General features: G+C 53.0%; 8 protein-coding genes across 8 annotated transcripts; 3 read left to right on the top strand and 5 right to left on the bottom strand.

Annotated features, from left to right (window-relative positions):
* Positions 1-1,887: 1,887 nt before the first annotated feature.
* Positions 1,888-2,574, top strand: UV8b_04902 (uncharacterized protein; the record flags this gene model as incomplete). The annotated part of the gene is made up of 4 exons (XM_043142400.1): positions 1,888-2,166; positions 2,242-2,250; positions 2,460-2,463; positions 2,522-2,574. The coding sequence occupies 4 exons, from the start codon at positions 1,888-1,890 to the stop codon at positions 2,572-2,574; spliced, it is 345 nt and encodes a 114-aa protein (XP_042998334.1).
* Positions 2,575-3,001: 427 nt separating this feature from the next.
* UV8b_04901 (uncharacterized protein) lies at positions 3,002-3,353 on the bottom strand (the record flags this gene model as incomplete). The annotated part of the gene is made up of 2 exons (XM_043142399.1): positions 3,002-3,159; positions 3,209-3,353. 2 exons carry the CDS (start codon positions 3,351-3,353, stop codon positions 3,002-3,004), a joined length of 303 nt encoding a protein of 100 aa, XP_042998333.1.
* Positions 3,354-8,457: 5,104 nt separating this feature from the next.
* On the top strand, positions 8,458-8,857 carry UV8b_04900 (uncharacterized protein; the record flags this gene model as incomplete). Its single annotated transcript, XM_043142398.1, has 3 exons — positions 8,458-8,538; positions 8,601-8,720; positions 8,789-8,857. 3 exons carry the CDS (start codon positions 8,458-8,460, stop codon positions 8,855-8,857), a joined length of 270 nt encoding a protein of 89 aa, XP_042998332.1.
* Positions 8,858-10,392: 1,535 nt separating this feature from the next.
* UV8b_04899 (uncharacterized protein) lies at positions 10,393-12,119 on the bottom strand (the record flags this gene model as incomplete). Its single annotated transcript, XM_043142397.1, has 3 exons — positions 10,393-10,715; positions 10,854-11,570; positions 11,666-12,119. 3 exons carry the CDS (start codon positions 12,117-12,119, stop codon positions 10,393-10,395), a joined length of 1,494 nt encoding a protein of 497 aa, XP_042998331.1.
* A 977-nt stretch (positions 12,120-13,096) lies between these two features.
* UV8b_04898 (uncharacterized protein) lies at positions 13,097-17,579 on the bottom strand (the record flags this gene model as incomplete). The annotated part of the gene is made up of 2 exons (XM_043142396.1): positions 13,097-14,293; positions 14,430-17,579. The coding sequence occupies 2 exons, from the start codon at positions 17,577-17,579 to the stop codon at positions 13,097-13,099; spliced, it is 4,347 nt and encodes a 1,448-aa protein (XP_042998330.1).
* Positions 17,580-19,289: 1,710 nt separating this feature from the next.
* UV8b_04897 (uncharacterized protein) lies at positions 19,290-22,453 on the bottom strand (the record flags this gene model as incomplete). The annotated part of the gene is made up of 5 exons (XM_043142395.1): positions 19,290-19,680; positions 19,749-20,869; positions 20,946-21,910; positions 21,970-22,341; positions 22,447-22,453. The coding sequence occupies 5 exons, from the start codon at positions 22,451-22,453 to the stop codon at positions 19,290-19,292; spliced, it is 2,856 nt and encodes a 951-aa protein (XP_042998329.1).
* A 749-nt stretch (positions 22,454-23,202) lies between these two features.
* UV8b_04896 (uncharacterized protein) lies at positions 23,203-24,615 on the bottom strand (the record flags this gene model as incomplete). Its single annotated transcript, XM_043142394.1, has 5 exons — positions 23,203-23,793; positions 23,852-24,195; positions 24,256-24,272; positions 24,382-24,407; positions 24,469-24,615. 5 exons carry the CDS (start codon positions 24,613-24,615, stop codon positions 23,203-23,205), a joined length of 1,125 nt encoding a protein of 374 aa, XP_042998328.1.
* Positions 24,616-26,330: 1,715 nt separating this feature from the next.
* UV8b_04895 (uncharacterized protein) lies at positions 26,331-27,595 on the top strand (the record flags this gene model as incomplete). The annotated part of the gene is made up of 4 exons (XM_043142393.1): positions 26,331-26,828; positions 26,884-27,034; positions 27,104-27,461; positions 27,529-27,595. The coding sequence occupies 4 exons, from the start codon at positions 26,331-26,333 to the stop codon at positions 27,593-27,595; spliced, it is 1,074 nt and encodes a 357-aa protein (XP_042998327.1).
* Positions 27,596-27,612: the final 17 nt, after the last annotated feature.

Genomic DNA, 27,612 nt, shown 5'->3' with positions numbered 1-27,612 from the left:
GACAACGACATCCTTGTAGCAAAGATACTTACCAGGCCCCACGGTCCGAAACCTTTGCAGGGAAAGCCTAACAAGGCCAACCACACGATAATGTGTGTCTTGTGCCATAAGGCAGCCAAACAGTTGCAAAGAGAAGCTCTAGGAAATCGATCATTGCTGCGCGTTAATGAATCCCCCCCTCCCAAACCCCCCCCCCCCCCCCCCCCCCCCCGGCCTGTGTTGGATTCGCGGTTTTTTGTGCATGTTTGCAATACATCGGAACAGCAGGCTGTAGCTTTCAAGCAAACGGCTTGCTGGAGCCTGCCGACCCTCCCAGCGTACGACGCATGGTCAACAGGCCGGTTTCAAAAGTCAATACAAGCCTTCCGCTGACGCTACAAGCCGCAGGTGCCCCATGGCGCGAAGTGGTATGTATGTACATATGTACTTCCAGACGCGTGCTGATCAAGCTCTGCAGCGAGCCACCAAATGAGGCAGCGTCGTGCTGACCTGGGGACAATGACGAGAGTGTAACGGCCAAGTGCCAGAAACCATCAAACACATATACCATGAGCCTGACATCGTGGAGCCCCGTATTTGCGATTAAAGGAGAGGCAAAGGCCAATAAATCGTGCCCAATTTGTAGAGAAGCAGGTCTTTTTGATATGCAGTGAACCTCGGAGGGAGAGATGCCGCCGAATCGTAGAAACGGTGCCAGAAGTTGCCATGTCTCACTCGAGGGGGGAGGGGGTGGCAAATCATCCCTTATTTATGCCGGGACTAGTTTGGCAATCGTGCCAAGCTTGCAAATCATACTTGAAGAGCTTCCCATTGCAAACTCGACCCGACTTCCTCCTCGGCATGGGAAAATTCGGCTGCCGACTTGAAGCCCAGGTTCTCGTAGTACCTATCCTATCCGCGTTAGTGGCGAAGAGGAACAACGAGCAGGAAAAACAACAACGAATGATGCGTTGTCGCTGGTCCTTGAATGCCATACTTGACCAGTCCCAAGAGTCCCGCCAACCCAGCAATCGACCAAGATGGCCCTCATCTGCCGACTTCACATACCTACTCTACAAGTGCTGCGCCTGCCCCCTCCCCCTCCCCCTCCCCTGGCCCTCGCGCCGGCTCGCACCGTCCGACACTAGAGAAAGTGAATGTAGACGAAGCCTCCAGCGGCCCTTGGCCTCGTCCACGTGCCTGTTCAGGTCCTCATTCTCGAGGATATTAGTCCTCCACTTGATGGTTTTCTCACACATCCACCGCCCCCACAGGCAGCCAGGACCTGAAAGCATCATTGATGCTTTCTGATGCACTCGACCATGGGGTCAGAATAGGGGTACAGCATGGAAGGTGGGTTGAATTCCTCTGAAGCTAGTCGTCTAGTCTGAAGTTGACTAAATATGCTGTCCTTTTCCCCGCCATTCCAAAGAGGATGCTAACTAGCAGCGGCAAAATACCCACTGGTCTAACTAAATAAATCTAGGTTATATATAATCGACTTATTCAATTCGCTTCCTATATTGAAGTAAAAGCGTGTCCTTTTTTTTTTTTGTTTTTTTTTGTTTTTTTAAAGCCTATTCCGCTTAAGCAGACTGCTTCCGGTGTAGTGTGGTAGTATTATACAAGCGTCGCCGCCTTACTCAGCATATTTAGTTAGTCTAGACGCCGCGACTTGGGCGTTCGTTATAGCTGCTTGCGCTAGGAATAGAAGATGGTATACGTACGCAGCCTGCGCGAGGTTAGTATATAAATCCATTGCTTTGGCTCGGATGTCTCTTCGGTAGTAACTGCACTGCTCTCGCTAGCTCTTGTGTACAGATATCTGCTTCTTCAAGTACTTTTTCTTCTTCTTCTTCTTCTTCTTCTTCTTCTTCTTCTTCTTCTTGTTGATCTTTTTTAATCAATATGAAGTTCCTGACTATCCTTGCTGCCGCCTTTATGGCTGTCGTCCAGGCCATGCCTGTCGATATCGAGGATGATGGCGCCGCGTTCCTCGAAGCGAGGGCCGGCCACCGTGCCTCCAGCCCCTCCCGCACCTCGGGCAAGGGATTGAACTTCAGCGGTGGCAGTGGCGGCACCACCAACAGATTGTTTGGTCCCAAAGGCGAAAGAGAGTTTAATAGAGGCAACTTGAAGCAGTATCAACTTCAAAAGTGCATCAACAAAAACATCCTCAAGTGCGAGGTGAGTCCCTATACCTGCGATTGCGAGCATAAGTCGGGCTGTGGTGTGTCGTGGCTAACATCGATGCGGTACTAGGATGATGAAGTGAGTACTGAACAAACAGCTGAGGACACCCTTTCCGTCCTCCTTTCCTTGCCGTCTCTTTCTCCTGTTTCTATAGTCCCAATACTCCCCTCCTTTCTTTAACGGTCGCGGCCGCGGGAATCACTAACCCATGGAGCAGTGCAGGGAATATATTCAGAACTGGTGCAACGACAAGGTAGATAACAAATAAGTACTTTGACTCTTTATAGCTGCGTATGTCTGAATGTCTTCACCTGGTTTGCTGCTGCTGGTGTACTGATGACTTTGGTAGCATCAGGCTTAGGCTGGTTCTTTTATATTTACCACCAGCGGCCTGGCAGTTGATGACAGCGAGGGAGCGGCCTTGCAGCTAGCCTAGTCTAAGCTAAGCTTCAGTTATGTAGTGTCGCACGATACGAGACGGCGCCCTCTAGCGCGGCCTACTCTTATTTGTATAAGTGGTTTCTTGACAATAAAGCGCATTCGTTCTCAAATAATAGTATGTATAAGCTGCATGTGGCTTATGCGTCAATTTTTCTTGCAGTACTCTTTTTACTATATGCACATAAAGTCGTCTTGTTTATAGGGCCAAAGCTATGTTTACTAGATAAAGCAGAGTATATAGAGGCGCTAGCCGCTACTAGCTTATATGTATAGACTGGACTTGGAAGAAATATTCGTTAGCTTGCCCTGCCCCGCTCGGTGCGACCGACATAATAATTGATGCCTATGTATTAGCAGACGGGACGTGACGAATCTTCGCATTTCCAGATTAGCGACGGCGCAACGGACCCAGGGCATGTGCGTCGGTGACTGGGGAAATGGGCAACTGGGGAGACGAGAGGCACGTGTCGAAACCATCGTCTACTTCTGCGGTGAAGCCGCGGTTCGCTTCACCCTCGCAGGCGTAGACGGGTGCTTTTCCGACATCTGCATGTCTTCAATGACCCGACTCGGGGAATCCGTCCTTTTCGGAAACGAGCTCGAGTCCCCCGCATTTCGCCCGTTTCCAGTGGCAGCGAGAAGAGTGAGGTGACTGCGCGGTCCATGGCGCCCATGATGATGACGTCGACATCCATGGGTGAGCTGCCAGAGTTGCGGAAGTGGGAATTTATAGTCGTCATGGTGGATTCGAGCTTGAAGAGACAGAAAGAGAGACAGCGTCAACCGTGGTTCCGCTGCATCGACTGGGGGAAATACTTCGTTTTAAACGCTCCAATGGTCATGTCTGTGAGGGGAGGGGGGGATAAAATCCGTTGGCGCTTCGGCCTGAGTCATCGTCGCGGGCCCACGGCAAGCGAGCGGCGAGCTTTTCCCGGAAGGAGGCATCACAAATTGGCATCGATGAGGATCTTTCTTGCCTTGGCCGCGGGAGATGCGACCGTGTCGAGTCTCGATCATAGCAAGATTCGGAACCAGCTTTACCTTGCCTGCGGGAAAGAAGAAGACAATGACCAAAAGGAAACGGCAGCTCGAGGCCACGGTGGTGATTGGGCAAAGGGGCTAGGCAGGGGCATTTCTCGGGCAAGTGTGAATGTGGAAGGATGTCGGGATGTACCTAGTAAAGAAAATCAGGCGTGTGCTACCTCCGCTTGCACCCGAGCTGTGATGAGGAAAACTCGATGGAAGGGAATTCAGAACTCCGTACCGCATCAATGATCGAGTTGACATCACCCCTGGGCGGCACCCGGTGAGACATGCGTTGATACTTTGATACCCTGGTTTCTACGGATATGTAGCGGACCGATACATGTCGTATCTATCACTCCGCTTGAAGCAAATAACTAGACTTTACCCCCCCGTGCCACTCTGGCGTTGCGTGAGTACGCATAAATTTATTGAATAGATCATTACAGTCTTTATATGCCGACTATTGGTGCTCTCGATGACAAGGTGTCGCATTACATCTGCCCCCGCGCGGGTCATCAGACCAAACGAGACTTTGGTCTCCCACGCTTACGAGAAGACTCGTAATCCATCACCCGGACGGAGAGAAGACGTCATGAGCGACCCCCATTCCTTGGCGGGACTTGCCAGCATCGTGCGAAATCTTGTTCGGGTCGACGAGCTCAAGAGCGCGGGCAAAATAGAGAGAGCGGTTGAGGTTGCAGCGAGCCAAGGTAAATTTCAACCTTTTCCGTGAGCCTCAGCAGAGTTCTCGCTCAGGCCGTTTGGCGCTCGCTGCCTGTGCAGCTGCAGAACATGGGCACGTCGATATCCTGGAGTACATTTTAGAAAACCACGCATCTGCCGGGTGTGGACTCGGGGACGGCTGTGCTCTGCAAGCCCTCCGAGTCGTTGAGCCTGATGACTTTCAAGTCAGCCATGTACACCGCAAAACTTGGAAGGGATGTATTCGCTACAAATGACCTGTGAAGCTGGAGTCGTTGCCGCATTTGCGGTAGAGGAACTGCACGAGAGGCACAGCACGACCGCATTGGAAGGAACAAAGGAGGAGAATACAGATACACAATATCTGCAGCGCGCCCTGGATACGGCCATAACCAACGGGCATGAAGAGGTTGTGGCGCTTCTCGGAACAGTAACTGACGTCGAATATCGCCACAAGCAGGCGGTTGGGGAAGGCCGCCTGGGAGGTCCTGAAGGCCCTCATCCGTAACAAGTCCATTAACATTTTCCTATGATGAATACGATGAATTGTTGGGCTTGGCTATGCGCAGAAACCATGCGAACTTTGTTCGGCATATTGTTCGGCATCTTACTAACGGAAGGAGTCATTCCTCCATGAGCCGATGCTGAGAGATCAATCCATCGCGCGGCTTAATTCGGCCGCGTATCCTGCCTTGGTGAGATACTTCGGAGGTTCAGCCATGACACCGTCCATCGAAAGAAGACCAAGTCGCTTACCCCTCTCTCGGCATTGCCGCGGCGTCTGGCAATCTCGAAGGGATCAAGCTGCTGCTAGAACGGGAGCAACCCAGGGGCACGTCGGCCTGTTCGGAGACTAGCGCAAGCCATCAGGGCTCACAATGGAAATGCAAAGGTCGACCTGGTTCGCCAGCTCCTTGACAACGGATGGTCAGCCCGTACCGTTGACGGGACAGGGAAACACGAGAAGCACTACTCCATATAGCTGTTCGGTGCCACGGGGACGACCTCGAGACCATTAGACTCCCTTCTCAACCGTGAAAGTGATGTAGACGCCTGTGGTAGGTCTGGACAATCGCCGCTTCACATGGATACGTGCCCTCGACTACTTCTTGACGCTGGAGCTGAACCTAACCTGCATAGTAGAAGCGGAAGCACTCCACCGCATTCGGCAATTATGGAACGGCACAATGAGGTAGTTGGCGCCTTCCCTGGGGCTCCGATTCGAGCAGGATGATGAAGCCACCACCAGAGATGCAGCCTGCGAAGGGGTGGAAGCCCTTGCGCCGTCAACAGCTCGTCGGTCGCTACCGGTCCCTTGCCGAAATCGAAGTCCAAAGCGGACTTGGAGGCTGTACTGCGCGACACAAGAAGAACAAGAACCCCCCTTAGTATCACCGCTGCTAGTCTCATCAATACATTTCATCTGTAGTTTCCTTTGAATTTTGATTGATTATGACGGGTTCCAAAAACGAGGAAAGGGGCGGTCAGGGGCTGATGCCGACAACGTGGCACTCATGCGTGTGCCGCGGTCACGTGTGGTGGTGCGGCTCTGCCGCGGTAGTGCATGCACCGAATCGCGTTGCACGGAAAAGTGGGGCCACATCGGTCGGATGCCCCCTGGTTGACCGGCGATTCTGACAGATGGGCATGGTCGTGTTCGATGATTTCGACTGCATGTTGACTTATGCAAGGCCATGTACGTTTAGTCGAGGACGTCTTATGACTGGCACCATCCTACTATTTCTTAGCAGATTTACCGTTTGTGACCAGACGACGTGCTGTAGTCTGGATAGCTACCATCTACACATGATGATGTGCATGAGAAAGTATCTGCTATTGAAAGTATCTGCTATTGAAAATTAATTCTCCATGAAACGAAAGGAGAACGGGATATGTTTTGATTGCGGAAAGTCTGGCCAGGTGACAATGGGTGGACTTGTGATGCTCTACGTCCTGACAGATGCTCACCAAGCACTGGTTCGGAGACAATGCATGGGATCGATCGGGAGCATTCGGCCTTCCCACATTTGCCAGACTCCCCTCGCTGCATTGCATTCAAGAGCCATCTGCTAGGCCCACGTTCCGTCTCCTCGACTCGACGCGAATTGCAAAACCCGTGCTCAAAGCCAGATCATCTTGGCTGCCGCCTTCTAAACGGGGGCCACAAGCAGGTTGCGAATTCAAGTCGAGCATCACCTCGCTCTTTCCGGGACCTCCGCTGTGTTTGGTCGTGCTGTGCGCAAGCTGCCAAGCACATGGGCCGTTTCCCGAACGTCAGAGCGTCCGTTGCCGTTGTTAAGTTGAATGCAAGTGCAAAGGTCGATTTGCTCCTATTGCCTTCCGCTTCGAGGAGGTATTGCCTCTAGGTCGACAAGGCACATGTTCCTACCTCTTAACTAAGGTAGGTACCTAAGGTACCTACTAACCTACCCCTAGGTCGGGTAGATACATAAGGTACCTACCTTAGGTACCTACCTACCTGGTAGGAATCAGGTAGGTACTTATTAGGTGCCTACCTCTGGTTGGATGGCTTCAAACCGCGTGTTCATGGAGTCCAGCGACAGCCTTCGCTTCCATATTGGCAAGAGCTAGCAGTCTGACATCATGTGTGATTGAGTGTTGTCGTTTATGGCTGTAGACAGAGGTGCTTTCCTTGTTAATCCGAAAAACCTTCACTTTCGCTTAATTTTCTCACCAATCAAAGTCCCAAATACCACGGTGCTCTTTCCCTTCCTCCAAGACGTACTTGCTATTGTCAAGTATAGAAATTGCTTGCTTCCTCATCTTCTCCCACCTTGCCTCTCCTCCCCTTTCCATCGCTTGTTGGGTAAATATAAGTTCTCTTCCTCTCGTCGTCGTCCTTCTCAATTCTCCTCCTCGCATCTCTCATCATCTCACATCATCTCTCAACTGTCGTTACTCTCTTCACTTTCACTGTCCTCTGCCTTCCATCTTCCTATCCTTCATCGTCTACTCCTCCCGTCTCCCCTGGCTTCCATCTTCCTTTGCTCCCATGAGCGTCTGCTCCCACTTGACCGCGCCTTCGATTGCGGTGAGTCTGATTTCACCAGAACTTATTACCTCCGTCCTTCGTTTCCTATCCGAAAGGAATGCGTCAGCAATGACAGTCCTCAACATGGTATACACAACTTCCTCCCTTGGTGTCATGTTTTATTTTCATCTTGCTGATACCATGGATTTAGCCTCAGTCCACGCGGTCATGTCAACAACTGGGCGGCAGTATGCCAGCCAACTTTGGAGCACAAGAACACGACACATCTGTCATCACAGGCTTTGGTCTAGTGGTAACTCTCAGAGCTGCACCCACTCAGCCAAGGCTGGTGAGCTAACAATTCTGTAGGAATTCAGGCAACCTCAGTCCAGGTTCTCAGGTTTGCCTCAGTCGGGACACATGCCCTATGATGATTTTCCGTGTTTCACTGATTGCACCCACTTAGCCGAGAGACTGACTCCCCAATAATTCTGCGTAGGAATTCCGGCAACCTCAGTCCAGGTTCTCAGGTTTGCCTCAGTCCACGCGGTCACGCAAGATGCAAGCCAACTTTGGAGCACAAGAACATGACGCATCTGTCATCACAGGCTTTGATATTGATGTGGGTGCATGAAGAAAAAACCAATTTTCTGACTGGGACAAGCCCTATGATGATTTTTCGTGTTTCACGGACTGCACCCACTCAGCCGAGAGGCTGACTCCCTAACAATTCTGCGTAGGAATTCCGGCAACCTCAGTCCAGGTTCTCAGGTTTGCCTCAGTCCACGCGGTCATGTCAACAACTGGGCGGCAGTATGCCAGCCAACTTTGGAGCATAAGAACATGACGCATCTGTCATCACAGGCTTTGATATTGATGTGGGTGCATGAAGAAAAAACCAATTTTCTGACTGGGATATAAGCCCTATGATGATTTTTCATGGTTTACAGACGGCACCCACTCAGCCGAGAGGCTGACTCCCCAACAACTCTGCGTAGGAATTCCGGCAACCTCAGTTAAGGTTCTCAAGGTCACCCAAGCCTCCAGGTGAGATAGTTCCTTGAGTCCCATGTTCATCATCGGTCACTAATGATCACTGGAAGCATCCGCCAATCGATGAAACAATGCTCGATGCTGTGCTGAAGGGTCCTCGATCCAGAGTGATGCCGGACGACGAGATGTCACGCAACGTTGAACACGGGAAGGTGAGTGATCAAGATGCAGTCACTGAGTCCACGCAAATTCTGAATATTATCGGAGCGGATAGCGAAATGGCATGGTAACTCACCTGCATTTATTCAGCGTCCCCCGACGGATCAATTCGCAATACTCCCTGAGAACCTCAGCGACTTCCATCTGGATTCTCAATATGATCCAAACCGTTGTGGTCAGTCTATTTCTTGGGTTGCGTATTCGTCGCAGTCACTGACGTTTGTTGCAACTTCGTTTCCGAAGGCGATGCTCAACGTTCGACATTGCGATTCTCGGCATACGAAGCTGCTGTATACCGCCCCGGGTCTATAGCCATAATAAGCTGTCCACGAGTGCATTGCCCGGGCTGGTCTATGATCTGCTGCGGATCGAGAGCGGGAGGAGGCAGGAGGTGATAACAGGACATTGCCCAAGGGATTCAATCGCAGCAGTTGTTGGGTTGGTGAACTATTTATTATAGATGTCAGTCAGCGAAGTTCAATAATAGATGTCTGTCAGCGAAGTTCAATAAGCTTACATACAACACCCCATCCTCAAGGGCGCCTCATCATGTTTCAAGTGTGAATGTTTCGATTACGTCTTTGTGAAGCTGAGGCCTTTGCATCGTCAATGGGTTTCTCTGCAGCCACATCAACCCAGGCGACACTTGGGTAGAAGTTCTAGCCCTGTTTCAAACCAGCCTCGCCGGCGCGTCTCAGCTTGTCAGAGACTTTGCCATTAGAAGTTAATCTCATTGCGGTTGATTGTGTGTTTCTGTGTCTGTGTCTGTGTCTGCGTCTGCGAAAAAAGAGAGGGGGAGAGAGAGGGAAGGAGGGAGGGAGAGGGAAAGAAGGACCGTGGATCGTGGGGGAACAACTACCTATTTGAGCGCAACTGCACGTGATATAGAAGTCTTCATCTGACGTGGTCCGAGAGCTAATAATGATCAATTCGTGCTGATGACCTAAAGCTGTAATCACGAACCTTGTCTTGTTTTAGTTGAGAACACTTTGCGTCACGATGCGTGTCAAAATTTTGTGTTAAAGTTTCGTGTTAAAGTTTTGATAGCTCAGGCTGCCAGCAGCACAGCCGAATTGGTAGACATCTCACATCATGTGGGAGGAGAGGGAAAACACAAACAAGCGCCATCGACGTACTAGTCCTCGTGGAGGGAATTCTATCAGCATCCTAGGCGCAGGGAAAGTTTCGGGCTCGCCGATTACGATGCTGATGGACGACTTATACGGTGAGGTGGGAAGTCAAAGATTCAAAGTTGAAGCACAGAGACAGTCACCCGCGCCACAGTTGCTGCCAAACTCTCTGATGCGAGATGTGCCGTCAACAGAGTTGGACCACGTGAAGACTGACATGCACAAAGTAACTTGATCGGAGCCCTCGTCACGGTTGGTAGTGGTGGTATCGCTCAAGGCACCCATTTCTTATTTCCAAAGTCCCTTGACCGGCGTCTTCTCCCGATTAGCCTGTGCCAACATTCGATACGGCCGCAAACCGTGATTCTGCCAGATCGACTCACGGTTCTCTGTCCCCCCCCCCCCCCCCAAAAAAAAAAAAACGAACACTATATGCTCCAAAAATGGTTGCACTCTCCTCCCTATCTGGAGGCATTTAAACCTCGGAGAAGGGCTTGACGGCTGTGGCCGCATGTGACAGTTGAACCTGGCTATGACGATGCAGCTGTCGTTCGTTTCGTCGTGCTTAGCATTTGCAAATTTCAAAGACATCACCACCCGCCATCCCGGACCTAGGTCCTAGGCCACACAACGACGTTTGATCATGCCCGCCGCGTGCACACCTGCGCACCCAACGTCAAAACCTCTCGACTAGGGAAGCCCTGCCTCCGGAGCGTTTCAAAAGCCCAACGCGGCATTCGCGCCGGCAATGGCCTCCGTCTCGCCCGGCAGCCCCCCCCGGCGCGGCTGGATCCTCTCCAGGCCAAGCGCCTGCCTGGCCAGGCCGTCCGCCCAGCGCCGCAGCGCCCCCTCCGTGGGCCGGCCGGCATGCCGCCTCTCGCCCTCGCCGCCGGGGAAGTCGGGTGCCGGCGTGCCGTCCCGGAACGCCTGTCGCTGGCGAGCCAGGTACGCCGCGTTGGTGTCGGTCACGGGGCACACGGGGATGTACATGACGCTGGAGTCGCCCGAGCCCCGGTGGACGGCGTCGACCGAGTGAATAGCTGCCGACGCAGGCGCAAATCGGTTGGTTGGCAAATACGGAAGACACAAAAAAAAAAAAAAAAAAAAAAAAAAGGGGGGGGGGGGGTGCAAGGCGGGAGGAAGGTGGGGGGGGGGGGTAAGGATCTTATCCTACTCACTGTCGCCGTGCCAGGCTACAAAGTCGCCGGGCTTGATGAGCGGCACGTGGACCATGGTCCTGGCCAGCTCGAGATGGGGATGCAGCGCGTCGGTGAGCTCCTGAGCGTGGCCCGGCGAAGCGCCGTGCAGCTCGCTCGTCATGGCGGCCTCGCCGACAAAGGCCCAGTTGCTCTCGTCCAGGAAGCCCGGCCCGCCGTCGCTCAGGGGCGCGAAGAAGGGCCGCAGCAGCACGTACGCCGTGGCCAGGCGCACCAGCGGGTTGACGAGCAGCGTGCCCTCGCGCGGGCCCGACCGGCTCATGCTCAGCCAGCCCTGCCAGGCCCGGAAGACGGAGCAGGCGCCCAGCCCGTCGTACAGGTTGGTCACGGCGTCGACGCGCCCGCTGGCGTCCCACGGGTCAAAGTCGCCCCAGCTGCCCTCGAGCACCTTGTCGTACACGCCGCCGCGGCCGTAGCCGTCGGGCTCCCACCTCTCCACGCTGCCGCCGTCCATGTGCGGGCCCAGCGCGAAGCTGGCGTCCCCGGGCTGCCGGATGCGCAGCCGGTCGGCGTACGAGAGCGGGTGCTGCAGCGAGATGCGCGCCGCGGCCGACGACGTGTGCCACAGGTCGGCCAGCAGGTGGTGCTGCACCCGCAGCACCGACGGGTGCGACCGGGCCTTGAGCTGCGGAGCCGACCAGTAGAGCTCGTACACCTGGGGGTCGTCCGGCGGGAACGCTTTCGCGCCAGAGCCACGGGTTAGCAATCGACAGAAAGACAACGAGTCGATCGTCAGGCGTCAAAGCTGATGTTGCTGCCCCTTCATCTCATACCTCTGGTCCAGGGATTCCTCCTCACGTACTCCTCCACCTCGTCCTTGTACGCCCGCGCCTCCCCCTCGGGAACCACCCCCCTGACCACAATGACGCCTCTTTTCCGGATCTCGTCCCTCAGCCCTCGGCACCCGGCCTCCAGATGCGCAAACTCCACCTGCGGGATGACGTCCGACCCTTCCCGCGCGATAATGTCATTCTCCCTGCGCAGCTCGCGCAAGAGCCCCCCCCAGCCGTGCACAATCTGCTTCTCGCGGCCGCGCACCAGGTCGCACTTTATCTTCCTGAAGCGATCCGGCAGGGGGGCCCTCTTGGCGCCGGACAGGGAAACGAACGCGTCAGCAATGCTGCCCTCTTTCTTGGCCGTCCCGAGGGACGTTGGTGCCGCCGTGGATGCTCGTCGGACGAGTCCGCGGCAACAGAGCGACGGCGCGGCCACGGAGAGACGTAGCATCCCTTTTTTTTTTTTTTTTTTCTCTTCTTTTTTTTTACTCTTTTTTCTTTCTTCTTCTTCTTCCCTTTTCATACACTTTGGCAGGGGCTGGCGTAGAATGGGTGCAATGTAGATAAAACAACGAGCTTTCCAGGTCCCGTCGACGAGCTGGATGATGATGATGGCGTTTGGGGCCTTATAGCTGCGGCAAAGAAAGCGAGCCAGCGGCGGGGTTTCCGTTTGCGGAAGTCCGCCTCCGCCCTGCCCTTCGACCCTGCCCTCCGACTTACAAGGCGCCCGCTCAGGATGATCAAGTCTCCGGTGAATTTCCCTTGGCGAACTTCTGCTCGCATGAGTCGGACGCATGGCGTGTTCATTGGTAAACGCCAATGTGATGAGAGCCCTTGCCACTGCAAGGCTACATAGAACCTGGCCATGCGGACGGAGGACGGGATACCGGGGGCATCCCGAGGTACGGGACCCGGGCTGCTACGGAGTACGGAGGTACATCGACGGGTTTAGCGGGGATTAATTATGGGGCGCCACGCCACGGCCCAGGACCTTTATCGATAAGAATGGCGCCATCTGACGCCGCGGCCAACTTGACTGCAATGCAAGACGAGGCATCCGTCAGCATTCGGGCGACAAGGGGAAAGAAAAAAGAAAATCGTAGAATTACCCCAAGAATAAAGATAAACACCGTGCTGTGCCATTGTACTATGCCACTCGCACCCCCTCTGTGCCACAAAATCAATTAACTGGCCCCCAGCATCATCGCTTGCACGACCAACGAAACAATAAACATCTAAAATATATCCATGAACTGAAAACGGCCCTCCAGGTGACGAATCAAAACCTCCCCCTCCTCCTTGCATGTCACGTTATTGGTGTGAAAGTCGGGAGGGACAGAGAGAGAGAGAGACAGCTCCTTTACTTTGCTGGTCTGGTCGCTTGAAACCCCCCTGCTCGGTCGGGCTGGGCTAAAACAGACAACACAACTACTCGGTGTCAGTATTCGCCCTTCTCGTCATTCGATCCCTGAGATCTCGGTTCTCCATCTCGAGCCCACCGAGCCTCTGTCGAGCAGCCTGCCGGTCTTGGTTGCGCCCCTCGCGCTCCATCTTCAGCTTGTACTCCATGTCGCGCAGTCGAAGCATCCAGCGGTTGTCGTTGTTGCTGGTCCCGCTCTCGCCAGGAACCGCTATTTCCATGCCCGTCGCGCTCCCCGGAGAGGGTCTTGGTATGCCCGAGGAAGCATGGGCGCGAGAAGGGGCTGCCGCCGACCGGCTGGCCTTAGCGTGGCCGGACTGGGAACCCCGGTCCTTATCACGGTCTCCTGGTCCTCGAGGAATGCCAGGCGAGGGAGATCCTCCGCTCGAGGCGCCGCGACTCAGCGGCGCTGGTCCTTCCGAGCTCGACTGCGCCGCGCGGCTGCGGACGTCGTTGGCCGTTCGCAGCGTCGCATTCTCCACCTTGAGTTGGCGATAGGCATCCTCCAAGCGGAGCATCCGGCTGTGCATGTCCTGGGGGCCCACGGCCCTTGCCGCCACCGAGTTGCGCAGCATTGATTCCAGACGGTCCAGCTTCTTAGTCCTCGCCTCCAGGTTGTTTTCCAGCGTCTGGTACTCCTTGTGCAGGTCGCGTTCGACCGAGTGGATCTTGGTATACAGCGAGCCAAACATGGTTTCAATCGTCTTGACCGCCGCCAAGAGATTCTTTGCGAAACCAGGCAATCGGCTGCCTATGACCTCTACAGAAGGTACAACCTGCCGGTCGACCAGCGCGTTGTTGTTCAGCCACTCCCGACCACAGAGAATGCTCAGCTTCTGCCACAGCTTAAGCAGCAGCTCGTTTCTCTCCGTCAACTGATCGCGCGCCGACTGCTCCAGTTGCGCAAGCCTTCTGCGGTCCTGACCCCTCGTGCTCTCCAGCTCCGCGATTCGGACATCTTGAGTGTTGGCCGTGTGCGTGAGATGTTGATGGGTTCTTTGGAACGTGTCGAACTGAGCCTTGGTGTTGCGGTGCGCAAGGCGTTCCTTATCCAACAACTCGGTGACCTTGCGGCTCTCCAGCGCGTGCGACTCCAACAGCGCGTCTCGCTGTTTGATGATGCGATCCTTTTCCATCAAAGATGCCTTTGACGTGTCGAGTTCACGAACAGTGTTCTCGAGTTCGCGTTGCATTTTCGCAATGGACTACAAGGTGTTTTTCTCTGTCAGAAAAGGATTTGACGCAGCCAAAAATAGACAAGAAAAAAAGTAGAGAAAAAGAAGAACCTGTCATGCAGTGCAAGGTTGAAAGAACCCGCATGTGACAATGAAACCGCCTTACCTTGAGCAGTGACGAACGGGTGCCATTCAGGTCACCCAAGGCCTCTCGAAGATTATTCTCGAGCTCAATCAACCTCTCCTTCCATTCCGTCGCCTCGACCTCGCGCGAAGACAGGCTCTTACGTAGTCTCCTCACCTCATCCTTGGCGTTGGAGGTTTCCCGGTTGAGCTCGTCAACAACCTGCTGCACCTCCTCCTTCTCCTTGTCCGCGACGATTTCTCGCTGCATACGTTCTTGCTGCAAGCGGCTATCCAGTTCCCTCACCCTGTCCCTTTCTTCGCGCAGGTTCTGCTCTGCGTTCGCAATGGCTGCTTCCAAATCCCCAATGCGAATCTTGTCTGCTTCTTGTTCCTCCCGCAGAAAGGCAATCTCTCCCTGCGATGATTCTTGCTGCACGGCAAATCGTTGGTTCTTTCCGTTTGCCTCCATCAGCTTGTGCTCCAGGTCCTCGAGCTCTTTATTCGACGAGTCCAGTTCCTCTTCCAGCTGCTGGATTCGGCGCAGCTTACTGTGCTGCTCGTCCTCCAACCGCACCAGGGCCTCGCTCATTTTTCGCATCTCTTCTTGCAAGGCGTCGAAGTTTTCCGAGCGATCCCTCAGTTCCGCCTGGGCGCGTTGAACTTCCTCGTTGCGCTGGTCTGCCTCGGCCTCTAGCGCGTCAATCTCATGCTGAGCCTCCCGGCGCAATGCCTCAAACTCGTTTTCCATCTCGCCCTGCTCGCGGATCGCCTCATCTCGCTCGGCTTGCAGCACAGCTAGGTCGTTCATGGCGGTATCGATATCTTGCTGCAGTGAGAAGGCGCTCTCTTCCGCCTGGCGCTTGCCTTCCACTGCCGTCTCAAAGTCTTGCATGCACGATTCAAGCTCTCTCTGCAATTCTTGATTTTGCAGCTTGACTTGGCTAACCTTGTCCCGAAGGTCCGCGAGCTTGTTTTCGAGCTGTTCACGCTCGAGCTCATCCTCGACCAACGTTTGCCTGGTCCGGCCGCTACCGCGAGACTGGGGCCTTTCGTGTACGCCGGCGCGAGACGCTGAGCGCTCAAAGATGCTGTCCACGGTGGAAGGCGCAAGACCGCCCCGACGCTGGGCCAGCTTCAGGTCTTCAATCTCCTGATAGAGCCTTTCCTTCTCGCGGTTTCTAGAGGTAAGCATCGAGGTCTGAGCACCGACCTCGCGCCGCAGCTCCGCATTCTCGTGCCGAAGCTGCTCACTCTCCCGCCGCAGCTCGTCAACCAAGGTGCTAGCCACGCTCAGGTTGGTATTGGAGTGCTCAGCTTCGCCTCCCGCGCCGGACACGCCGGACGCGGGACGGCTGGAGCCAAACGCTGCGCCGTCCCTGGGCGGCTTCTTGGAAATGCTGTAGGTGTTGGTGGTGTTGTTATGCAGGTTTCCTTGACCGGACAGTTCCTTCTTGAGTCTGAATACTTCGTCACGCAGCCGTTGGTTGTCCTCGTCTGCTTGCTCTCTGCGGGCCGTCTCCTGCTCCAGCAGGTCTTTCCACACCTCGGATTCCTCCTGCAAGCCTGGGTTATCTCCACTTCGCTCACTCAGAGTCTTGATGACGTCGGTGAGCCGCCGCTTCTCTGATTCGCGGTTTAAGCTCTCGGTTCGCAATCTTTCTATCTCGGTGGCATACTCTTCAATCCTCTCACGGAGATAGATGAGTTCTTGTTCTCGTTCGTAGGTTTCTTCATCGTACGTTCTGACAGTGTGATCCGCAGAGGAGGCGGTGCTGGGTCTTTGCTCATCTGGCCTCGTCTGTTTTTCAAGCTCCTTGACCCGTTTTCGGAGGATTTTATTGTCTCTCTGCAAGACGGCAAGGCTTGTCTTGAGCTCCACATTCTCGGAAATCATTTCCTTGATGCCCTCCTCGGACAGCTTGTCCAGCCGGTCACTGAGAAACATGACTTTTAGCTTGAGGTCAAAGTTTTCTTTGGAAAGTCTTTCAATCGTGTTGCTTTGTTCCTTCAACGTCAGATTCTTCCCGAGTTTGGTGACTGTGCCTGACCCGAGTCCGGTGGATGTGAAGTTTGACGGTTGGCGAGGGGTATGCAAGCCGTTCTTGACTTTGTACTCTTTCGCAAGTGACTCGGGCACCTGCACCTTTCTCACATGCTGGGCGAGAACGGTATCTGTCGGTGCAGCGGCCTTCAAGTTCTCTTTGGAAGCTTTCGGTGTCTGCAACGGGTTGTGGCGGGTAGGTCGGGCGGGACTGGACACTTCTGGCAGCGTCTCTAGTTGATGGTTGGGGGGGTCACTGAACTCTTCGCCTCCAAAGCCCGATGCCATGCTGCCAATGCTTATCGATCGCTGGTAATGGCTGCTCGTAGATCGAGGCATTCCCAAAACTGGCACGGCCCCTCCTGATTGTAAGGCATAATCAGCTCCTAGTCCAACGGTAGCCTCGCTCCCTTCATGCGACTCGGGGTTAGTGATGAAGGATGAAATGGATGAGCGCTGGCTGCCATAACGGCTACGGAGATATCTTGACCGTTTCCCGATCCGCAATGAGTTGCCCGGTGTGCTGCCGGCGTCGATGCGATCGGACGGCAGCTGAGATTGCGAGAAGGGATCGTCGGTCATTGAAAGAAATGAATGCTCGTTATCATCTTTATATTCGCTTGCTTCTGCCGTCGCCGGGACAGCGTCGTCTCGGGTTGGGTTGGCCGTCGTGCTCACAGCCTTGGAGACGGTTCTTGCAGCCGCGGCGGCAGTGGGAGACGAGTCCATGTTCTCAAGGCTTGACGTGTGGTTTCCGAAATGGGCGGCGTCTTGAGCTTCATCATGTCTCAGACGGCGAGGCTGCCCTTGGGTGAGGGTATCCGTCGTATCGTCAGCTCCGGCGAGGTCCTGACCGGTTGTTCGCGCCGCAATTGGGGAAAGCGCAGGCAAGAAGCTCGACTCGACGTCCTTGAGGTGTTCGCGAACAGCTTCCTCGGTGAGAGTCTGCTCTGGGCCTGTGCTATTATCCAGGGTCGCCGCTTCGATGAAACTGCTCTCCATTGCCCACGGACCGGTGGTGCTTCCAAGGGCAGCAGCTTCACTGTTTCGAGGAAGTAATCTAAGGATAGAATCGTCTGGTTGCGCATGCGCCTCACCATCGACAGACCCTCCCGAAGCAGCTTCGGCAGCTGCTTCCGAGTCCGTCATGGTGCCTGCGCCTGTTCAGCCGAGGGAGGGCCGCGATACACGGAGTCCTGCGGCGAACGGTCGCGACTAGCGTGAGGAACAGCTCACCGTCTGGCAATGTACATGTTGAGGCAACGTTGTTGGGTAACGAGTCTACGACGGACCAGCTCGCACCCAGGAGATACAATCTGGCTTGGCCGTAACCGTTGTCGATGGAGGTCGAAGCGTCGGAAGTTTAAGGCTGGGCCGCTTGTTGTATGGTTCGAAAACACCCTGCGATGGTGGGGACGATGCAAGTGGTAAAGCCGGGCCGAACAAGGAAGAAAAAGAAGTAATTGTGGCCTGTCCGTTGCGAGGATGTGGCGCTTTCTCAACACAAGAAGCAGGTGAGATGGCTCAACCTGACGCTGGATTTTGGCGTTTGCGGCTCAGGAATTTCCAGGACCAGACCAGGGTTGGTTTGGGTTGCATGTGCTGATGCTGGTTGCAACATATCTTGCACCAGTTGGCCCCTACTGTAGCACCCCACTGTGTTACGGTCAGCCGAAGACGGCAGGCAGTTGCCACTTGGGAAGAGATGATGATGGTGAGGAAACCACGTGCATCCCGACATCATTTTACTCAACAGACGCCTAGGTAGGTTGGCTAGGTACATGTAGGTACCTAAAAGGTAGGCACCTAGGGGCATTAGGCATATACCTACCTGCCTCAAGGTACCTGCAGATACGCGGACCTGTTTGTTATTCCATGTGTCAAAATCCATGAGGGACTGACACGCCATGGAGCTAGTGGTTTCACCATCACATAAAGTGGTTGCCAGGGGTTGCCTGCACACCACCAAGGAAATAAATACACAGTGTGAATAAATTATGTCGCCGACAGCCTGACATTGGACACAGCATATCGACAATCTACGCCATGCCAAACCAACACGCATTCTTAACGCCAGCTCCCTTGGCCATCAGCCGGGGCGGAACCCCCCCGCCATTGTAACTCTTCAGTCACGAGACCACGAGACAGGCATATTTACGACGAAAGACTGGCATTATGCAAAACCACTCAGACCCTTCAACCTTCCAACAGCATAGCCATCCTCGTGCCCACAGCACAGGACCTTTGCCAGAGCAGCCGCCCTGCTTTGCGCAAGTTTTTCTTCATCGACCCGATGCCGGTACAGTAGAGCCTTCGTCGCAGTGAACCTGTCCACGTCGACCGAGTATAAACTGGAGAAAAACCGCCTTGTCTAGAGCTCAGGCAGGCGCCCACATACATCCGACGTCTATTGCTTGTTGTCCGAGAGTGAGCTATTCTGAATAGAACGTTTCAAATACGGCAGAATTGCAAAAAAAAATACAGAATTTGCCAGAAATCAGCTCCTAGCCAGCGAGCCCCTGCCTCCCCTGCTTCCCTGCTACCCTGCTACCCTGCTACCCTGCTACTGACGGACGAGCGGTTCCCGATTTCATAGCCCGTTGGAACTTGGTCCCGTAAGGACAGCATGCCAGACCTGGTTCTTCTTCTGCGCAGTATTTATTGCCTGTCACCCTGCCAGCCTTTAGCATGTAAAAGACATCTCTTGAAAAGCCTCAGTGCCCTCCGTAGAGGTCGGTCGAGCCAGCTTTGTCAACCGATTGCTCACCAGCTCCTCGGCAAGAAACTAAACTCTGCATCGATCCGGGTGAAAGGCCAACGGCGACCCGAGTCTTTATTTGCAGCCATTCTTTCTGTGTTTCAGATGTCGTCCTCGTCCCCAGGAGCCTCACTGGAATCAACAGCCCACTCTTCGTCGTTTCTGTGCAGGTTCCGCAGGCTGTCAGATCGATGATCCCGTGTAAAAATGCCTGGAAACAGTCTTGGATCACTGCCAGATAAGTGCAAGTCGGCCATGGCTTCCGTGACCCTCCCTGAATCCAAGCTTGTATCGCCATGAAGCTCTGGTTTCCTCTCCGAGATTGGACATTCCGCGATGCCATCTGGCCCGTTTTCGCCACTCTCTGTTGTGTGGTTGAGGGAGGAAGACATGTCGGGGACCCCCAGTGCTGCTCCGGCAGCTGGAATGTGAGCAGGGCCGTTTGCCATATTGACCTCCTTGCTCGCATCATGAGCAGCGTAGCGTCGCAACCTGGGTGCCATCAATGTTAGCATTCGTTCTTCTGCTGCATGCTGGACTTTGCCGTGCGCTTTGCTTACATGTCCTGCTCCTGCAGCAGGGTGTGGTATCGAAATTCTTCTCTGCGGTCTGGAACATTGGTTTTAACCATCATGTTTCCGCCTGTTCCTGGGGTGTTGAAATTCGGCCCCAGCCACATTTTTTTGATAGACGCCTCATAACCACTCTGTATGACCGAGTTCTTGGCAAGCTCGCACATGTCCACAGGGCTGAGCTTGTAGATTTGCGCCGCCACTGCATATTCTTCTATGAGCGGCTCTTTGGTAAAGGCAAACTGCAACGGATCATCTGTCGACAGTGACACGTTCAATCCCCGCCTGAAATACTGGTAGAAAGGATTACGCTCGTACGCTAGGAAAAGGGCATTATTGCTCAGAGGGGACATTGCAATGCCAATTTGCTCCAAGTAGAATGCGTATTGCAGCAGCGGAACCTTGCGGAGCAGGAGGCCATGGCTTATGCTGTGGCAGCACAGGAGAGCCACTGCCAAGTGCTCGCTATCGCCAGCCTCGCCGCAATGAGGTCTCAAGACAAAAGTGCTGAAACCTCGCAGTCTCCGCCAGTAGTTTAGGGACGCCATGTTGGCGAATAAGTAGTATATCCAGTAGCTGTAGGGCGGATTTTGTTGCGAATCCCAGACCTTTGGTACCGGGAATTTCTTGAACAACCGGCGCTCCACCTTGCTCTCGTCGTCGACACTGTCGAAACCAATGACTCTCTGCAGGAAAATGTGCAATTTAGGGTGGCTGGACGGATCCTTGGTCACCTCGAAAAGAGGCTGGAAAATATTTTTCACAATTTGTTCAAAAGTGTCCATGAGGTTGCTTGCCTTGTAGACATCGTATAATCGGGGAATTTGAATAAGCCATCGCACGTTGTGCGAGAACAACTTGTTGTCAACGACCCAAGAGGCCAGCTTATCCCACTCGTCGATGGATTTACCGTAGACCGAGATACGCCATTCAACCATCTGATATTTGCTTGACTCCAGGTCTGAAATCACTTCCTTTGTTATTTCCGCCAAATATCTCCCGTGGATGAAATTGTCTGTCTTGAGGAAGATTGTCCTCAGGCGGGACTCTCCAATGGGGTTGTATTTGAGATTGAATTTGTCGAATCGGTGGAATGAATCGGTATGGGCCTGATTGGCGTCATTATTGTCAGGATGAGGAACGTTGACTATGCGCCAGGACAGGCTGTACGGATATTGGACTTACGTGCATGTCTAGCGTATCTATGCTCAAGTCGTAGGCTGTGAGGTTAATGCTTGAGAAGACTTCTGCCAAGGTGAGATGCTTGCCGTCGCGGAACAAGACGACCTCATTTGGATGCTTCTTCATCTTGCTCTTGATAAATCGCAAAAGATGCTTTTGATTCATACAGGCCGAGTGGTGCACGTGAGTGTCCACTTTGCGAACGTTGTAGAAGTCGCGATGAGGAACCTTTTTGCTATCAGCCGTCTCCTGATATTCGTTGAGTAAAACGTACAAATTGAACTTGGCTTCCAGGTATTGAAGGCGTCTGAACGCAAAGCTCTTGCTAGGTCCATCTGAAGACACAGTTACTATGCTGTCGAGATCCATGTAGAATTCCCGGATGTTTGGGACGTTGATTAGGGGTGATTGCTCCTCGCCATTGCCAAAAACTTGATAGACCCCACTATCATCAAGTTTGAACGTCGCATCGTCTGCTCCAGGTAGAGGCAGCAAATCTTCCATATTGAAGTCCTCCCCGACATCAAGACCGGGTTTTCTCCTTCGGGACAGCGAAGGTCTTTTAGTTTGCGTCCCTTGTTCAGAAGGATTAGATCCCGGGAAGTCAGTACGGCCCCCTTTTGTCTGGGACCATGCTGGCTCTGGTGGAGGTGGATAGATTTCCCAATCGTCGCCGTCTCTAGGGTTGTCGTCCAGGCCTTGACATGACAAGGCGATGTACTTTCTTCTTACGTCCAGTACTTTCTGGATGTTCTTCGAAATTGCACTTAGCTCAGCATTGACGTGGGGCTCAGTATTAAGGAGGGCATTGCTTTGAAATGCTCCCAAACCCGCCTCAGAGGCAATCTTGCTCTCAATTCCATCCTCATAGCTGCTGTTGGGGGTTGAGACAAGGCCAATTCCGGCAGCATTTTGGTTGCAATGAGATGTACGTGGCATTGGCAATTTCCCTGCTTCGTCTACGTTTTCTACAAGCTCTGTCAGTCAAGTTGCTAATCCACCACAGAAACGGTGGGCCAGAACGTGCCTGTTTCTTGTTCCGCGTTCAAATAATCCAACACATGCTCTGCAGATGGTCGAGATTTAGACGCTATAATTGGGCTGTTGCTAGGGCTTGATTGGCCCCAAGTCATTGCATTGCCGCTGCGTGCCTCTATTTTGCTGCGCTGATAGAACAGCTTCGCATCAGTTTGAGACATCTGCCGTTCCGCAACGGGGTCATAGAACGTTGTGCGTTTGGGAACATCCCTCAGCAACATGCCATCGTGACAGCCCTCTGATTCTTCCGCGGGAAGAGAGAGAACACCAGTATCGTCGGTCAATGCTGCATCGGTCTCCTTTTTATCGGGAGAGGTTTGTTTCTTCCCGCTTGTATCGGAATAATGAGCCGCTGTTTGATCTGGAATAAGGATGGAGGTCGTGGGTGGTCCGCTGTCAGCATTCCGATTTATTCCAATGGTACAAAAGAGAAACTGAACAGGAAAGTGAAGGAGGGAAAACTCACCAGCCATGCTGTACTACCTCGAGCAGATGAAGGGAATCTGCCGGGCTGACGTCCTGTTTTTTCTTGTTTGTCTGTCTCGTATTTGCGAAAGGACAAGTGTGATATGAACAAGAGAGGGAATCTTTCATCTCAAAACGAAAATGAATTTATTTAGCCCCGAGATCTCCAAATTCAAATACTGGCCCAGGCTAAGTGGGGGTGGAGTTTAAGAAGGTGGTCTGTGGGTGTGGGGAAAACGGGTGACGTGTGGGTGGAATGTGCCGGACTTGTTCAACTTGCACAGGCTTGATGCAGGCACGGTGGCTGTGCTGTTTGGCGAATGGCGGGGTCCGGGCAGGATGGTGTTCGGAGGGTGCCTATAGGGAGGATATGCAGCAATTGAAGACATGGACTAGACAAAGAGACAAAGGGCTGCCATGAGTCAAGGCAAAAGACAAGAGATAAGGGCTTCACGAGGAACTGCGGCTCGCATGACTAATGTGTTTTATTTACTTTATTTTTCTTGGTATCCTTTTGCAAGTAATCATCATCGACCTACTCTGTATATGTTTCTATTTCAGGGGAATTCTAGGAGATTCTACTTTTCTGCGTCAGAAAAAGCGTCGATGCAGCTGAAACGCGGAGGATGCGTGGGCCGGTAAAGGGAAGTTTTGAGACGTGGTTGTTGTTGTTGTTGTTGTTGTTGTTGTTATTGTTGTATTGAACCAGGCTCGTCATCTTTCCGCCATGTGAATGCTATACCGGCATGGCCTGCCTCTATAGATTTTTCCCGACTTTTGGGGTAGCCTGTGGCTTTGCAGCCTGAGACTTTGCTGTCTGTTCTTTTGCATTCGTTCCAAAGGAATAGAGTGCTCCGGCTCCAAAAACTATTATTGCGCCGAGCATTGTACCACCAGCTAGAGAGTTCCCGAACAGCCAGATACTCAGCAACAGGCTGACGAGCTTGCGTATGTTGAGCACAATGGTAACCGTAAGTGCTGAGGACGTTGCCGCTAGAAGATTGACGCCGCGGATACATGCATATTGAGTAAGCACATTGATGACGAGGTATACGAATTGACTCGGAATCTCAATCTGAGCCATATTTGCTGACCAGGGAACTTGCAGTTTCAATTTCTCAGTCCTGGCCATGTTACTGAAGGTTCTCCACATGGACGGCGCGAATGGGAGGAAAAGTGGCAATGAGAGGATGTGGGAGTAAAAAAGGTTTTCCTTCCACTGCGGGCCGTATTGCTGATAGGTTGCTTCTGTATAGAGTCCCATGATGGCCGAGAGAACTTGCGCGGTGAAAAGAATGACCAGTCCTGCGTTCCATGTAGACAAGGTAGATTCTCCGGGCAAAGGAGCCTTCCAGTAACAAGCCAAGTCAGCCTTTGCGGTCGAAAACAGACGTCATGACGCTAACCTTGTCTTGAGCATTCGACCAAGCAGCCAAAACAACTCCCATACTGAGCAGTACGACGGCAATGGCTTGTAGACGGGAGTATTTCTTTCCATACAGATGCCCAGCAATCATGGTTGTGATGCTACCTCCTGACCTGAGGATGATGTGTACTGGAACAGATATATCGTAACTGAATACATGGTTGTTCAACACATTGATGCTGAAAAAGAGGACGATACTGATAAGCCAGCGCCGCAGAGGAACTTTATTAGGCGAAAGGAAGAAAGGAGGCCTAGTCCGGTCTAATTGGGCCACATAACCTGTTACGGCGATGAAAAGAAATTGCACGAAGGTTAACAGGGTGCCTGAAGTCGAGTTAGCGTGGGCTGATCAACCCATCTGTGACCTCGTTCTGATATATTTACCACTGCCGGGTTCATGTCTTGCGGAAGAAGAAGAAGAAGAAGAAGAAGAAGAAGAAGAAGAAGAAGAAGAAGAAGAATACGTTAGTTTGTATCCTTCAGCTCTCCAAGCGGTTTTCGGTTTCTTACTTGACGATGGCTTCCAATGCATAAACCTTTGACAGACGCATTAGTCCATGCTGTCACATAGTGGCGGGAACAAGGCAAACTACCTACATTGGAACAACAGCCACCGAATATGAGGCTGAACGTGACCACAGCAGCCGTGACAGCAGGTGCCGCTTCAGCAAGAATTCTCGGCGTCAGAGGCTCATTATCCCCTTCTCTGCGTTTTTGCGCATCCCCATTTGCTGGGCTCGACATTATCCCCGGCTTCAACTGTCCAAGAGGCCAGCACCTCTGCTTGCCACCTCGAGATAGGCTCTTCCCGTTGAACTGCAATGTTGAACCAGTTGGTGCTTGCCGAAATAGCTAACGCTTTGCAAGGGAAGAAGGCTTTTGCAGCTCAATTGGCTCAATTGGGCTCAATGCGTGGCTGTTTTCGGTTTCCGGGGAGAAGCGCGTTTCTGGCGAACAAGTAGACAGGCGACGTTACGGGGGAACTGAACCGGCAAGCAGGCAGGCGGCTGGGACAACTGTTGCAACTATTGCAACTATTCCGTTGATGATTGCCACTACAACAGTCTGACGTGGTCATTGGAACGGAGGATGAGATGAGACCCTACTTGGCTGGGGTGATCAGTGCCGAGGACCCAGCCTTGATAAGACCAAAATTCGGTAGGTACGGTCTGGTGGACTCTGGAGGACAGGCAGTTGCATAAGGCAGGTTCCTAATTGGACATGTGGACGCCCACAATTCAGACATTTCAAATCGGTCTAGTTCAACTAAATGGGAGACGACGCGGAGTCGCCCTCTGATTGGACGATGTTGGGTGGACCGACCTTTACTTGTTACATCGTGCCCGCTACAAAGCACATACTACCAAAACTACCAGGGACTGTACTGTGCTGTACTCCGTACCTTAGGTACCTACATGTAGTGTAGTATTTCGATTCCCACCTTTCCCCTTTTCCTTCCTTCCTTCCCCGGTTCCTTACCTACCAGTCGACCTTTGCATGGTGTGTGCTACCGTACATGGTAATCCTCGAACCTTGCCAGTACCAGACCATTGTAACGCATAGTTCAGCAACCAACGGATGTAGATAGATACCTTATCCAGCAAACAAGGGAGAGGACAGGATTCAATTGTGGTGGTTGATATAGGTCCGGCTACATAGTATAGCCAAAATCAGAAAATGCATTCGCATTCTGGCCGCGTTATAATGCAGCATTTCCAATAACTCGTCATTGAAAGAGGGGAAAAAAGGAGAGAAAAGCAAAGAAGAGGAGGGAATCCATCGTAGCAATGCGCACTAGGATTGGTGAAGAAGGATAACTACAACATTGTGCGTATCGAATCGTACGCTTTACAGCCTTCAGCTACTCCGTACATAGCTCGTCTCGTCCTTCGCCAAGGAGTCGGGTGGATTAGTCAGATTCTCAAGACGCAACCAAAGTTACCGACGTACCTTAGTTACGGTAATGTCGAGGTACGGAAGACTTGGCTTAGACAACTGTCTGGCGGCTGGCCGCCTCCACCCCATTTCTCCGATTAAGCGGCAACCTAACCAGCCCATATTGTACATAGTTGACATCTCTTTGTCAACTCGCAACCTTGGACTGCCTCGGCACGGAGGCCAGTGTTTTCTTTTCAAAAGGAATACGGAAACAGTCTTGCTTTGCCAAGCTTCAGCCCGCTCGATGATCAGCGACCGCCTCGCGACGTTGTTTGCTATTGCCTGGCAGAATCGACACCCTGCCGGAGTCTAATTCGAGTCAACGCCCAACCACTTCGCTGGGTTTGTCGACGCGAAATCATCAGCACAAGGGATCGCTTTTATGCAGCGCTGTTTCCCCTTGTTCGGAGCCTGGTCGACTTAATTTGTTTACCAGTCGTTGACTGTCGTCGGACAACCGCCAAAGACAGAGGTGCCCTCACCTGCACCGCCCAATCCCGCCGTCTGGGTTTGGCGCAGCGATGCCGACGCCGTCATCAAACCAGCCACCAGATGAACCACCGCAAAACAATCCCCAGCAGTTTTCGACCTGCCCCGACGAGTTGCAGCATCCGCCGCGTCATGGCAGCCTGAACTCTCTTCCTGATTTAGGTCCAGATGAGCCATCGCTGGGCAGTGTCGATTTGGAACACCCGCGGACCAGGCTCAGGAATCCTGCGAGGGCTGCCGACAACCAGACATCTACGACACCATCACTGAGGGCGGCTACCGTGTCGCCTGTACCTCAGTTCGACGACCCTGTTGTGCAATCACCTGAACAACATGATTCGCATCCTCCCAGCACAATGAAGAGTCAGGAGCTGGGTCCAGATGGCCCAAGCTCGCAGACTGCCACTACAAAATCGGTCGAGTTGCCAGGCAAGCCGTCAAGAATGTTTGATAGAGGCGAGGGCGAATCGGAGGACGAAGAGGTGGTATGCACTCCATTATCCATGGGCTCTGGCTATTCAAGCATTCGCGTGAGTAATCGGCGCTTCCTCTCTCCTTGACCCGACCTCCAGTTGACAGCCGCAGGCAATTCCACTGGCACCGTCTTCCTACTTGAGATCAGGCAGCCGATTTCAAGGGACGCAACAATCGGAGCGCCAGGTGTACGAGGTTCAAGTGGAAATAAAGCATGTCGACATGCGAGAGTCTTTCCTCTGCGGATACCTCCGCATCCAAGGTTCGCAAGCTTCAATTACATTTCGGTCCACGGCGGTAGTGGCCTTGATGCTAACAGACGTTCCTGTAGGACTGACTGAAGACCACCCCACGCTGACCACATACTTTGAAGGTGAAATCATTGGGTCGAAATACAGCTTCTTCACACAACACGAGGACTGGGGAGCAAATATGAAGATTGATCTCAGTCACTGGGGCAAGTTTAGCGCTTTCCGACCTTTCCAGAAACATGCCCGTAAAGGGCCCATCACCATTCCCGACGTTACACAGAACGAGCACATCTTCATGCGATGGAAGGAGCATTTCCTGGTGCCTGATCACAGAGTGCGTACCATAACGGGAGCCAGTTTCGAAGGCTTCTACTATATTTGTTTCAACCAGCTGAAAGGAGATGTCAGCGGGATATATTTCCACTCAAAAAGTGAAAAGTATGCTCATCTTGCCCACCTCTCTGTAACACCCTCGTCTGTCACCAGCGACTCATGATTTTCTTAGATTCCAGCAACTAGAATTGAAGCATGTTCCTAACCGAGGCTGTTTCAGCGCAATGGAGTTTCGTTGAAAATCCCTGGTATGAGT

This window comes from Ustilaginoidea virens, chromosome 4, assembly GCF_000687475.1.
Source record: "Ustilaginoidea virens chromosome 4, complete sequence".
Lineage (NCBI taxonomy): Eukaryota > Fungi > Ascomycota > Sordariomycetes > Hypocreales > Clavicipitaceae > Ustilaginoidea > Ustilaginoidea virens.
Note: the sequence above shows the minus strand (reverse complement) of the source record. Positions and strands in the feature narration are given on the sequence as shown.